The sequence below is a fragment of the Sinohyriopsis cumingii genome, chromosome 12 (assembly GCF_028554795.1).
Source record: "Sinohyriopsis cumingii isolate HCF-2022 chromosome 12, ASM2855479v2, whole genome shotgun sequence".
NCBI classification, from domain to species: domain Eukaryota; kingdom Metazoa; phylum Mollusca; class Bivalvia; order Unionida; family Unionidae; genus Sinohyriopsis; species Sinohyriopsis cumingii.
The window spans coordinates 116,413,452-116,428,876 of NC_142972.1; the positions used below are offsets into that span (position 1 = coordinate 116,413,452).

Below are 15,425 nucleotides of genomic sequence, written 5' to 3' on the forward strand. Positions count from 1 at the left end.
CTTCATCCGATCATGGCAATTGAAATGAATGAAATTCATAAACAGGCTAGTGGCACCTTCATGAGAAAAATATTTACTAAATCATGGACACTGTTCATAAATGGGCCAAGTTTACACAATTGTTTAAATACATAAGTTCGAAATTTACCAAATATAATGATTTGGAAGGATGCCTCTATGTATAAGGCTGAAAAGGGCCTCTCAAACACGCCATGGTTTGACCAGAAAGCATATTTTAGCTAAATTTAGAACATTGCTTGTTGTTATTTGCAGAGGGTTCAAATGAGACAGTTGCTATATTCCAATGATGATGCGTTCAGTGTCTGTATCTTCTAAATCAAGGTTCACACAGACGAGAGTGAGTTGCAAGAGTTACTTGTCCCGTCCTCATTATCCTTGTTACAGTACACTTCTTCAATAAACTGTGTACCTTAACTAAAGATCCACTGGTACTCGATTGGTACTGAAATCATGAAAATAGTACTTTCCAATGTATAACTCCTTACAAAAATATATAATACGATAGAAGGTTAATAACTCGAGAAATTACAGTTGCACATATGGCACTTGCATTCTTAGTGGTATTCGCCTTTAGAGTGAAATGTCTCGGCGTTCTATGTTTTTTAATTTTCCTTTTTAATTAATCTTTATGAGTAAGCTAAGTGAGAAGTTCAGAAACATAGAATGCCAAAAATTAATATCACTTTCGTCTGGTCAGACACTACAACGTTTGTGCCCGATTAACATTATTTTTAGAACTGTGTGGCTTTATAAATACACCATCACGCCAAATACAGACAGCATTATACATTGTTTATAATTATTTGTTTAATGTTCACAAGACAATCGTCATCAGCTTGCATTTAAAAGAAGAATTCCAGCTGTCTCAATGGCCACCAGCTTTCATATTAAATGATAAATTTTGGTCAAACCTCCGTTCCAGAGATCTACACACATACGCCACAAAAAGAAGTATTGCTGGTAAGCGAAAACAGAATCGGAACATTTCTAGGCAATTATCCAAAGTAGATTTAAAAAATTCGGCTGTTGTCTCAACATTACCAGCCTTTTTAATAATGTTACCATGGTATCCATTGTGGGAAAGTTGGTGGGAATCGGCTGAGATACTGACAATACTGATTTAGTATATAAAATAGCAACATATTTCTTGTGAAAAGCAATGACATGCGTACATGAATATCTGTTGATATCTTCCCTTTCGCATGACAATGTATCAACAGAGCTTTAGGCATAAACTTGAATGCTGCAACGGTAACATTGCCTGACCAAACTAAAAATCACACAAATTTTGCTATTCTCTGTCTTGTAACTTCAAAGAGGCTTGACGCATAAAGGTGTAATGATAGCTTATTGAAAGGGAATATTTCTCGACGTCAAAATGACGCCTAAATTACTGCAGAGTTTCACTGTAAATGCAAACATCATTTAGAAACCGACGGCTGATTCTGAAGCAATAATATAAGATGTTCATGACATTCACCTATTTTTTGTATCAAGGTTACATCAGGTACCTCTATAAATAAACGAGGTCTTTTTCTTTGCAACGTATTCTAGGAAGACAACAAGTAGGCACGTTAGGGATAGGCTGACAACAAGCAGGCACGTTAATGATAGGCTGACAACAAGGAGCCACGTTAGGGATACGTTATTTCTAGGCTGACAACAAGCAGGCACGTTGGGGATACGTTATTTATGACCCACACACGTCTTAATCGGCCATGCCAAATTTTCTCAGGCACGAGTGGGTGGTGCTTTCTTTGAGCCCTGCACATATATATTAAAATAATTATATGTGACGGCAGCATTAGCACAAGCGAGAAATGGATAAAAGGGTCGCTTTAGGTTTTAAGTTCTTTTGAATACTTGATTGTTGTGACATCTTAGCTAACAAATCATAACATTTTTCAATATTACACCAAGTGATGGTTACTCATGGCGGCACGGGTTCCAGCTGGACGAATGGGTCTAATGTGCTCGACTTTACAAATTACTGACATCTCATCTGTGGTAATGGATTATAGTCTCGGGTTCATCCAACGCGGGTATCTGAGAAAGTTTGCCAATAGCTTGCCGAGGGTCTAGGTTCTTCCTCCGTTCTTCCTTCCCCTAACATATTGACCGTCATGTATAACTTATCGTGTGCAAAACCCGCAACAATAACAACGACATGACGTCAAAAACGACTGGATGAAAAGCAAAAGGGTTATGTCCAAGAAATTTCCAATCATTGTAAAGTCAAAGTGCTATGTCCAAGAAATCCCAATGTCATTCAGCGTAATTTCATTATAATACGCCATACCACATTTTTACTGAATAAAGTCGACATGTTTTGTCATTTGATTCATAAAAACACATGTGCGCACTCATGAAAAAATTTCAGAAACTTCATAAGTAATTGCAATATTTTTCTGGTCAAAGATAGCAAATACTATAAATTATTAAATTTATATATTACGTCTATTCTACTAAATAGTTGTTTTGCTATAAGCGGTAAAATTTGTTAGCTCCGAATTTAGTCACGTTAATATTGCCTACCCTGATTATATTTACCTGAGACTGGGCAGTCGCCAGAATATATATATATATATATATATATATATATATATATATATATATATATATATATACAAAGATCAGGGTCAATGCCACTGACTAACTAGCTAAATAAAAACCATATTTACAGATGAAATTGTCAAATAATTAAATGATAAGAGCATTACGTAATGTTCCCACTTCGTCCTCATGATAAAAGTGCGGTTGCAGCAGAGACAAAATGAAATGTAACTGCCGAGTTCATGAATATTATGACCTACGTACTACATACCGTATCACAAAACAAAGTAGATTTTCTGGAGGACTTTACACAGGAAAGATTGTATTTGACTAGGTTTATAGAACTCTATCCGCTTGCCTCCAAAGACTAAAATGGCACTACCTCTATGTAAAACAAATGTGGCACATTATGTGCCTATTTTATGCATTCTATCGGGATGCAGAAACGTTCATACTGGAAAAAGATTTAAAAATACAACAGCAACACCAACAACAACGAAGAAAGAAAGAAAACAGAATTAAGATGGATTCAACAAAAACATAAGTCACCCCTCCAATAATTTCAAATATTCACTAGCTTTTAATAAGGAATGTATAACTTATAAAAAGCATACAAACGTGAACCATAGATATATAGTACGTAAAGATTAGTAGGTGAAATTTTCATTATTTTAGCACTACCCCACGCCACTAACCAACTCCCTTTATACTCTCTTTTTGAACGGAATCAAGCAGTGATCTTAAACAGTATTAAGCGTGCGCATTAATCTACTCTCAGCCATGTAACTTCTGTTGCCTTTTCTCATCCCAAAATATCACGATCAAAGTCAGATTAAAGTATTTTATTTCGATAACAGCTCGGTTGGCCCTGTACCATCATATCAATGATATTGCAATATTGAATGAACATACATTAGTGATAAGATATATTTATATGCTAAGAGAACAACGTTTCAAAGACGATTTTAATTTTATTTACCAGAGCAACTACGTATATCCTCTTGTAGAACGTTAAAGCGGTAGGTCGGGCAGTGACATCGAGCTATCGTCTCATTCAGAGTACGGAAACAAAGACCTTCACATACTTTTTTGTCCGCAAGTTTGTCGCATATTCTACCTGTGCCATGGCGACTTATTGTTGTAGTTGCTAAAAGCAGACGATATCAGTCCATTAAAAATAGAAGACTTGTCTGAAATAAGTAAGCACAGCCACGAAAAAACCATAGTCGGTCGATGACGTCGCTGTCAGAGACATTTTGAAATAACACATTTAAAAATACACCTCATTTAATATCATCATATGTAACACTATCTCCAGAGATAGTCCAAACAACATGGCTTAAAGTGGTGCTTGGGAAACATCTCTTTATGGTATGAATACAATATATAGATATACACATACATCGAATCATTCATCCGTCCATCCATCGATACATACATTGTGTGTGTTTAATGTTTTTCTTGATGATTACACGTTGTAAGGGTCATTCTTGTCAACAAAATGGAAAATAGCTCAATTTTGTCCATGATTGTGGGTTTCTTCTTTAAGATAATATCATTTAAGATAATATCATTTTGATTGAAAAGATGTTTAATCGGAAATTATATGGTCGGCCTGATTTTCGACTGATTGGCCGCTAAAATTTCAGTAAAGGACCTGACCTTGTTTACAATTTAGAATGTTCTGGTAATGAAACCATGACCCTCATCCTGGTTATGTTATTGTGCCTATGTTTTTTATATAAGGGTTATTTCATTCCTATTCTATACATCTGTGGTGGAAACAATCTACAAGTTGTGTTGAATTATTAATTTAAAGAATTTTTTTATTTCGATTATTCATTGGAATTACAAAGTGCTCATTGACTGTATGATAAAATCACTATTTTTGGATTAATGGGAATTCATTTAAAAACATTCTGGATGATATCATTGTGACACAACAAGACTGTTAGCACATCGCCAAATTCAAAGCTAGTGGCATATGAACACATTGAAGATTGCTCTTCATTCGGAATACTACTGGAACTCATTTGGAACAGTATATGCTTTGGACTTTGGATTTGTTTAATATCACAACATTTGTTTTTTGGTGTTACTTAGATCAACCATATTTAGATATCAGTATGTTCTTTATAAACAGCTAAATGTAGGACACGAGTACAAATTGATAACCCCATTTTTTAACAAATTATCATTATCTTCAAGGCAAAAGGCACAAAAAAGACAACAAAGGAAAACCAATCACATAGAAACAGTGAAGGGAAGAATACCGATTGCAAATTTTCCGGTGCCCTTGAGATTAAATGCAGAAGTTGTTTTAGTCTGATCCTGCCATGTTTCTATTTTTACCCCTCGTTGACGGACTATGATTTCAGACTCATCTTGTTCATCTACCATGAAGTTAAAGGGCTGTAAAAAAAATGAAATTATATGTGAAATGTACTCGAAAACAAGCAAAACTAACAGTATAAATGTATTGGGAATTTCACGTTACAACGATTGTTCGCAGGGTTTGGTTCAAGAACATGTTACATCGGGACTGAACATGCAATTTATGTGATGCGAGTATCTGAGTGATTCATGTCATCAAAATATTGCTATAATATCGGTGGAAATAACGATTTATAACCTTTTTGACACCCGAGATCAACAACGTTCCCTCTAAGCTGCGCGCGCGCGCGCGGCCATGCAGTTGCTCAGGCATCATCGCGCAGCTGATTTGTTCTCCGCGCAGCAGATGAAAATTACCAAATATTCAATCCAACATTGACACTCAAGTCACTGTAATGCTTGCACAATGCAGCGCGCACATCTACCATTCTCTTAGAGGGAATGTTGCCCGATATGTAGACAGGCAGATAGATGTATAACTAGATAAATAGTCTTATGTCACGTGTTTAGGCTCGAATAAAAAGTAACACAAGAAAGAGTGAAAACAACAAGCTTTGAAAAATACAATAATAATTTACTTTCCTGGATAAATTCTGTAAAAATGAAAAAATATGAACTTACGATTTTAAGAATCAAATCCAAAGCTAACAAAATGTTCCAATGATTTCAAAGTCGAGTCTCGTCAAAGAATCCAACATGGACGATGACTTATGCTGTAATCTGTAGTATTGAAGTCTACAGTTCCTTGTAGAAACAAGAATTATCACTCCGGTTTTGGAAAAGTTAAATAAATTTCTTATAAGAACTGTCTTAGAGTAAAGTAAGACTCTCACATGAACGTATGTATTTTCCAAGAAAAAAAGAACTAATCCTTTTCAATCCAAATAATTTGAAATAACTCCAAACTGCACATCATACAACTTGCAGTGTAACAGCCTAACTTCTACTGAGAATAATTCTCCAAAACAGAGGTATATCGTCTTAAGAAACGTAAAAAGTAGGTCACGTGATCATGTTCTCAAAGCTCGCAGAAATCAGGCACTTGTTAAAGATCACGTCCACCCAGTGTGGCCCTGACGAAAACCAATCACTCCTCGAAGAAATAAATTTTTTTTAAAAATTGTTTACATCTTAAACACACAAAATAAAACCTCTTTACGTGGTTGCTACAAATTTTTAATCAAGGTCAGGATCTAGATCAACACCTGGTGTTTACAAAACGAAGAGCCAAGGTCAAACCATTTTCTGAAAAAAGTGTACATTACAATATCATGTAATGAAAATATTTTATTTAAACTGACAAACAATTAAATTGAAATAAAAATATTATTAATCAGATATAATTGAATCAAATAGACATAAGAATAGATAAATACACTATGCCCAGTGACATCTTATGCTGTTTAGTATATAAACAACGAGCACGCAAAGGAAAATATAAATTGGGAGAGGAGAGGAGTGCCGAAGTTACATCACTTGATGATTTTCGAAATTTAATTTCAGCTCCATAGAGCAACGATGACTCATTCATTCTTCCATATTCGCAAGACCATCACATGTTATCTCAGTGTCAAGCATTTTCAAATGATTTTCATTGCAACATTTATCATAATATATTCAGCGAGATGTGTTATTTTGCCACGGCAGTCTTGTGTTCAAAAACAACATTCTAAAGTGTTAACCTTTATGATTTTCGTACTTTTTCACAGTTTTAGAATTCAATACGTAAATCAAATTGGAGTCACAATTGAAATATGATAGCTAAATCTAAAATATCTGCCTGTTTTCAAGAGTTTTCTAATGCATAAATTAATTAGCAAATCACACAATTGGTAACCATGAAGTTCGCAGTTAAAACAACCGGGCTTGTACAAACTTGATAATTTGGATGTTACGATGAAGCCCACTACGTTCTTAATGCTTTATTCAAAGCGTACGTGCCAAAGATTCCATGAAATTGCTGTTGCTCGTCATTATCTTTTTTCTACAATATTTTGCTGCGGACAATGTTTTGAAATTACCGATAAAAAAGAGATTTTTTAACTACTTTGATGCATTCCTGAAAATGCAGTGATTACGAGTTATCAAGGAATGAGGCAAAATCCGGCTGAATTTCAGTATTTGAAATTTAAGAATGCTTTACACATCAGCGGCAACTTCAGACGCTACTGCACGTCGTACCCTTTTCTCTACGCAATCATAGGTAAACATACATGAACATGAATGTCAAACAAATGATGAGGTTGGAATGATTTCTCTGAAGACGTTATCATATGGCATCATTGATATAATTCAGGGTCTGCAATGGATGCACTTGATTTCGCAAAATTATTAAGGTTTACCGATTATGATTGAAGAAAGTAAAACGGGATCTGTCCATGCCCTCAAAGTACGTTTGATGTTATTTACTGACTTAAAGGGAGCTATCAGACTTACAAAAAGGCGTATATTTTTATTTTATTCATTCAAAATCTATACAACAGACGAATTTCCGTGTTCGAATTGCCAACAACACGTACGACAACCACCACTTTTGTGTGTCAATTTCAGCTAGTGTTTGCGCAAATTTACTATCGCACAAAACAGTTGTTTATCGAGCAGTCTTTTCAAAGATATTAAACAGATGATCGTGGTCACGTGATTGTTGCGAGCAATAAATTACCCTTTACATGAAACAGTCATATGAATTGAAAGTACATACATGCTATATATAGCAAACCAACTCAATGTTTTTCTAAAGTCTTTCCTCGAGTTTTTTTTTATACATCGGACATTGAAATAAAAAGACTCCATCGTCATTTAAACATTGATGTCTGTGTTCCTCGAACATTTTGAAATAAATGCAGCATTTAATATAACTTCTCCAACTGGATTCCTTTGCTAATTGTTTTGTATTCATTTGTCCTTGAACCGCTAAACAAAGTGTTATGTGTTTTGTATCATTACAAGATTTCAAATCAATGTACTACTGATAAGAAGGGTCACGGTTAACGGCTATTTTGTTTGTTATTTATTTTTCTCGTCTACTGTACACTTGCATGTAAATGATTTTTTTTTTATTTGATTGGATTAAATTGGATGCTGACTCCATTTTGCTTCCACGACAAGCATTTTCAGTAATCAAACTACTCGATGTAAACAGCAGACCATTCATCTTTATCTATAAAAAAACAAACATCTGGCGTATTAGGAATCACTGATGAAACATATTTTTAGGTATACAATCACGGCTCATACTGGTGTATTAGGAATCACTGTTGAAACATATTTTTACCTGTATAATCACGGCTCATAAGGAAACAACAACGAATCAACGCAGTTCACCTAACTGTCGCGCAGTAAATATTTTAATCAAGAAAGATGGCGGAAGTGACGTGTCACCAAATCAGTCAATTCCAGTGTTCAGTGTTGTTAACCAGCTCTACCAATAAGAGGATTTGTTCTTGCAGGTTTTATGTGGTTGTTTCTATTTCTTTTTAAATACCCCCAAATAAATATGGAACTTTTCAGTGCCAGGTACAAGAGGATCATGAAATATTGCCTCCTCTTCCTTCGGAGCCACCCTTGCGAACCCCCTTTGTTGCTAAAATCACTTTGAAATGTGGGGGAAAAAATCAAGAGCTCCTGAACCCCAACACGGCGGCCCCTCAGCATAGGCTACTAAAAGTGGCACCCTCCGTTTTTGCCATTCTGGGGTACATAATATTACTTATTTTTGTTGTTGTGTACCTCTGAATTTCTTGTTGGTCTAATTTATTGTGTGAAAATAAGTTAAATCCATTATGATATTTTCCTGTTCTATACATTATTTACTGTAAGGACATTTCAAGCAAGAAATCTACATTCATTGTCCAAAAAATAAAACAAACCTCTATTCATAACGGAAGCTGCGGTATATAGCTAATAATGTGTTGACGTGCCGTTAAAAACCATCCAACCAACCATCTACCGAAACTCCTCACATAGTCTGACACGAAATAAAACAGCATATGACTGCGGGAAGAAAATTTGTTGCGTTGTAAACGAGTTGATTTTAACGTTGTGAAACGGTCTTTCAACTGGTACAACCATGTCATTCTTACCGATTCCGTAGTAGTTAATTTATCAATAGATACATTGGTTGAGCAAGACCCTTGCGCTGCATTGAAACCATCCATGTCAGATAACATACAAGTCCTGTTGCGAACGAAGTGTAACCTGCAAGAGGAAAGAAATCTTTGTAATAACTGCATGGATTCATCAAAAGTGTAAGTGTCACCGAGAAAACTATAGTCTTCATTTACGGAGTTGAATGTCCAAAAATAAACGTTACTACTTATAATTTTTGATGTTGTCATATAGACTTGTATACGGAACCACTAAAGATGATGTCCCGTGGTTTTGTACAAAGAACCACTAACGAGAAAACTCATAATGGAGAGTGGATTTGAACAGTGTTAACACAATAGGCGGATCTGTAAGCTTCTGGTGTTACCTCTAAAGTGATGACGCTTCTAACTTACAGTTAGACCCCTTAGTATATGGAAACTCAGATATAAGGTTGTATTGGATTCAGTTTTAGCATTGTAAATTGTCAGAAAAAGACACTAAACTTTTAATTTATTTATGAATAGTGAAATAACCATTAGTAGGTAAAACTCTGTCAAATGTATATTTAAGTTCTTTCAATCGCGTAAAAACTATTACAGGTTCTAGACAACAAAGATAAAATAAATGAGATTGAATTTCAATGCATTACAAAGGATGTGTTTAACCGAAATGGCGACCGGTCTATAGCACAATCTTATGAGTCCTAACTGGAATCCTTACCAGCTTTAACCAGCTCGTTTAAGATCGCTTGTAGCAAGTACACTGGATTAAAGTGTAAATAATATGAATATCTTACATCCTGATGACGATGAGACAATCGTACTCATAGCAAAAGTGGAATTTTACTTGCTCAGTTAACTCTACCATTATCATCTATTTTTTTGAAGTTTCCTTGTTAAAGATATAATCCTGTGTTGAATATCGCGTCTTGTTTTCATTCGAACTCATTATATATAATACTATGTTTGATATCGAGTCTTATTTTTCTTTTTATAAGATCTCATCATTTATACTACTGTGTTGAATATCGCGTCTTAATTTTATTGCAACTTATTATATATACTGCTTCATACATTTTATCACATAGGAAAGAAAAAGATAGTTATCATCCACTTTCACTTTGAACAATAAGGTATAAAAGCCATTATAAGAACATCCCTATAAATCAATAAATATGTACTTTGTGTGGCAGTGACCTATTCAAGGATGAGTTCCCTATTGTAAAGATAATTCCTAGCCATAATGATTTTAAACATGAACTTTTGTCGAATAAACTGCAAAGTCTCCGAGTATACATACATGCATGCAATACATACACACACACACACACACACACACACATATATATATATATGTGTGTGTCTGTGTGTGTGTGTGTGTGTGTGTGTGTGTGCATGTATTGTATGCATGTATGTATGTATGTATGTTGTTAAAGTCCAATGTACGTAGATACGGGGATAGTTTCCTTGCAATATTTTATCACATTGTAGGTATAATTGTGCTCTTGAAGATTAATGATGAATCGTGAATATCTTTTATGTGTTTTATTGGGTCCTTTTCAATTACTCAATAATCATTATTTTGTCTTTTGCTTTTGTCATAGCTTTAGGATCGATTCCGCACCTGTCATGAAGTATATACAGAATGTCCGGATTTGTATCTTCCCCAACAATGACTGTTCGGCGGTGATTTGATTCCAAATCCAGCGCTTCAATTCTTGACATGGAAACGTCAACTCCAATGTACGTAAAATAAAGTCTTCTCTGGACTGAGTCAATTGCTAGGGCTGGATAATAATAATAATAATAATAATCATATATATATATATATATATATATATATATATATATATATATATATATATATATATATATATATATATATATATATATATATATAGATAGATAGATAGATAGATAGATAGATAAAGAATACAAATTATATGGCGAATAACAATCCCTTCAAGTGCACTGGATCCAGCAAGGGATCACATGTGTCAGGGATTGATTTAGATAAATGTAATCAACTGACAACGAACAGTGCGAAACTAGTATCTAGCTAGCCTGAGCGCTTTCGACTTTTTTAATGAGTCTTTTTCAGAGGCAAATAAAAAACATCGACAAGACAAACAAATAAAACAGAAAACGGATATGTTTGCGAAACGTTACGTGACTGTTTCTACAGGAATTCAACCTTTTAACTCTATTTTGTGTCAACTAGTTTATTTCAGCTTGTTGCTGATACAGGAAAATATTTGTATTGACCTAGAAATAGATGAGCCATAACGACATCTGTTATTTTATGTAAATTTATATAAGCGCAGATTATATATCGGATATTTCATTGTTATAGTAGTCATTGGCTATTAAGCAAATTTAGAGAATTATTTAAAAGAAAATGTGTTGGCTGCAAAATATAATTTTATTTGTACATGGGTGTCTTTTTCTAGTCTTCTTGGTTTAAACTGCTCGGTTTTAATGTTATAAGGGGAGTATCCAGTTAGATTCCTTTTCTTTCCTAGTTTGGGGACTCAGTTGGTGTTGTGAGCAATTGCAATAAGTGTTATATCACTGAAAGTGTGGCCAGGGAGGAGAAGTGTTCTGCGACCGGGCTTCTGTACAGCTTCTTTGCCATACAATCGAATCTATGAAGGTTGATCCTTTTTTGTAGCTTTTCAGTTTCTCCGACAAAATGAAGGCTACAGATCTTTCGTGTGATGAGATAAATGACATCCTCTGTTTTGCTCGTTTTGTTTGGACCATGTATGTTTAGTTGTTCTCTAGTCACTGTGCTAGAAAATGTCCTGGTCTCTATCACATGTTGACAGGTTTTGCACCTTTTATCGCCACAGGGGCTAGATTGACAAGGGTGGTTTTGATTAGTGACTGGCATTAGTTTCGCCCTGACTAGATGTCCTTGAGGTTTTTTGGTCTCCGGTAGGCGACTGCAGGTTTGTTAGGGAGAACTGAGTTTAGTGCGTCCGACGATTCCACGATGGGTCAGTGTTTCCCAATGACTTTACCTACTTTGGGGTTGTCTGGATGGTAGATCAGGGTAAATGGTATCCTATCAACCTTTTCCATCTTTATATATCTGCACACGGTGCCTGTTGTTTATATTGAAAATTTAAACAATATCCCGAGTGCAACAGTTCAAGACGTTCATATAAAAGAAATTTCAGCAATGTATAACAGGTGTGTATCAATTTAAATTTATGCATCTTATTAAGTCAAGATTTCAAATCTAACATAAAAAACCTAATTCGGCTTGCTTTACACATAATATGTTGATCTCATATTCAAAGATAACCCCGTTTCGTCTCTTAATTTACAAAAGGAGAGAAGAAGAACGTTTAATATAACGTTACATTACAAAGTTTTCACTGAAGGACTATTCCTGTAGCGAGAATATCACTTGTTGTTCTATTAGGTAAACAGAGTTCAGTCTCTATAACAAAAAGGAGGACATTTTTTTCATGCGAGAATGGAAATAATTGCTATAAAAAGGCATCTATTCACGAGATATTAGCCTCATTTTAACCTTATGGCCATAACTGGTACGCTGCGAGAACTGCTTCACGGTCACTACCTTTCTCGGAGGAGCATGTTCAGGAGCGGAGGAGGGTGGGGTTAGTGTGCTGGACTTGTGGCCGAAACAAAACTGGTAGAATCCATCATGTCAGCCGGGATTGGCTATCGTGGTGTGTATCTATCTGCACAAAGCACCAAATGCCTTTGCCCTAAATACTATGTTGCTGGGTCGTTAAAAATCAAACCCAAACAATAAACAGTAACGCGAAGTATGACGTAATAATCGGGCTTCATCACTAGATTACGCAACTAATTGTACTAGGTAATTACAGAGTATTAATCTGTTTAAATTAGACGAGTATATTTATAGTTTTATCTTTGATTTTCCTCGACAAGGAATACAGACTGGAAAGGTGTGTGTATTTCAATAGATCAATTCCCGTTTCAGAGGTGTACTAAGGGTAAATGGCACACGGGGCAACGGTGATGACCCAAAAGGGATTTGGCGCCCCAGTACGTTTGATGCCCATGGTTTTGGTGCCACAAGACCTCTCGCAACCGGGGTAAACGCCCTGTTGCCCCCCACCCCGTTAGTAAGCTAATGACCTGTTTCATTTTTTTAAATATTCATCTTGCGCTTGTGCTGTCAATATCAATATTAAAAAGATTAAATCATTTTACATTAAATTAAAATATTAAAATCCATAACATCTTTACGAATCTTAACTTTCTCTATTAAAATAGATGCATACTTTGAAAAAACTTTTTCTTAACTACAGCTTACAAGCGCTTGTGCGCATGGCTATGATGACATTAAACTATAACGTCAGATTATTTGTTATTGTTCATGCAACACACCTCCAAAGAAATTATCTATTTTGCAAGATGCAAACTTGTTTTACCTCCAACAGCTGTGAAATGAGACTTAGAGAACTATTCTTTAAATCTTGTAGGGGTATGGAAATCAATCATATTCGCTTCATTGAAGTTTGCAAAATATATCTTTGTCCGAATATTTAGACAAAAAGAAGGCTGACAACAGTAATATATCTGCTTATAATATTCTAAACAATGTAATATTTCAATAATTCACTTCTATCGTGACGTTGATGCTGTATATCTCTGTCAATGTTCTTAAGAATTTTAAAACTTAAATTTTCGGATAAAAATGTATTTTGATGTGTGACAAGTTTGAAAAATCTGTGTGTAACATTCTGCAAATATGATTTTAAGCAAATGCGCTAGACTTACTGACTCTACCCTCACATGTACATCTCTGTAAGACAGAGCTGTGGTGGCGTTTGTATGTATATGTACATTCTTTAATATTGTCATTTGTATATACTTTTTGTTACTAATATTACACAATGTTTGATTTCTAACATGCCTTAATCATTGCACATTATACATTTACAAGACTAACAAATGTTACGAATATTTGCTATATGATAAATAATTACATGCTACATACCATTAATCGTGGTTCTTTCTCCATCCTGTAAACGTAGCACCTCCATCAAACCTGTGCCATCGATTTTGATTTTAAATATCGTCTGTTTAGACCCTTCATAAAAATATACCATCTGTGGTGGGATTAGAGAGAAAAGGCGTAAACAAACAACCAGTGAACTTATCCATCTTCAAGATAAAAAATCCGGGATCTCTTTTAAAGAGCTAAATTTGGAAATACTATTTTCTTTTTGCTTGAGACATTTTGGGATCCTGATTTTTACTTTCGGCGAAACAAGAAAGTTCATATCTTTATTTTCTATTTTGTTGTCCCTAGCCTATCCACTATGTAGTATTCTAAAATCTGAGATAAATGGATGACACTTGGCACACATATATCAGCATTATGGCAGGATATTGTGAAGAGTAGAAAACTGGGATCCTATCTAGACCGTCAAGGTCGATGACTAGCATTTCCAGTTTATCTCTGCTTTTCTCCTTTTTTATATTTTCAGTTATTTTTGTTGGATTTGTTCCCTAGATTTTTTATCTAAACATTGTTGTTCTAATTCGACCTACAGGTGTTTGAGATATGCTTAACTTGGTACATATATATATATATATATATATATATATATATATATATATATATATATATATATATATATATATGCTAGAAGAAGTGTTCTCACCACAGTCCATATCGTATCATCATGATCATGGTCACAAATTAAAGTCACCAATTTATTTCCATTTTTCGTGACGATTTTAAAGCCCTTTTGCAATAATACATGAAGCTTGGTTCACAGCTATATCAATATTAGTAAATGTTTTGAGCACCACATTCCAAATGATATTTTCAAGCTTGGCATCAAAAGCTGATATTACTCACTGTTATCTCCCTTGAAGAAGTATATTTAACAAGAGACCTAAGTGAGGCTGATATACCTCACCTGAGGTACATAATTTTTCATAGATGACTATTTCACTATTCTGACACACGTGACATTGCAGGCAAAACCCTGTGCAAGCTATCTCTAAACATTTATACCATGCAAATTTGATTTTTATTTAACTATAGTTAAAATGTCCTTGAGGAAAGGCATGTTAAATAAAAAAATATGCGTACATCTCACTTATAATCGAGCTAGCCCGAGATCTTAATGTAATAAATCTATTTACCGTTTTAAAAAAATGAATAGGATAAAGAACAGTCGTAGAGAGGTAACAGCTGAGTCAATCAGATGAAAGATCACCTAATTAATTTGTACAACAAGATTGACCTACTTCCGAAATTGAAGCGCTTTTAGCAACGCACCTCCAAAAATAGTCTGGTTCCCTGCTTCATATGCTTCCTGCTTTGCACTCCGCTACACTAAGTCAGGCGAA

General features: G+C 34.8%; 2 protein-coding genes across 2 annotated transcripts in view; both read right to left on the minus strand.

Moving 5' to 3' along the window:
• Positions 1–9,161, minus strand: part of LOC149787303 (uncharacterized) — a 107,782-nt gene extending 98,621 nt beyond the window's left edge. The window contains exons 1-3 of the mRNA XM_089977840.1: positions 9,051–9,161; positions 4,848–4,986; positions 3,554–3,721 (exon numbers count right to left, since the gene is read on the minus strand). Coding sequence (XP_089833966.1) covers positions 3,554–3,721; positions 4,848–4,986; positions 9,051–9,137 — 394 coding nt within the window. The 5' untranslated portion in view covers positions 9,138–9,161. The remainder of the gene's footprint in view (positions 1–3,553; positions 3,722–4,847; positions 4,987–9,050) is intronic.
• Positions 9,162–13,852: 4,691 nt separating this feature from the next.
• Positions 13,853–15,425, minus strand: part of LOC149787304 (uncharacterized) — a 40,146-nt gene continuing 38,573 nt past the window's right edge. Inside the window, exon 9 of the mRNA XM_089978367.1 lies at positions 13,853–14,170. Coding sequence (XP_089834493.1) covers positions 14,051–14,170 — 120 coding nt within the window. The 3' untranslated portion in view covers positions 13,853–14,050. The remainder of the gene's footprint in view (positions 14,171–15,425) is intronic.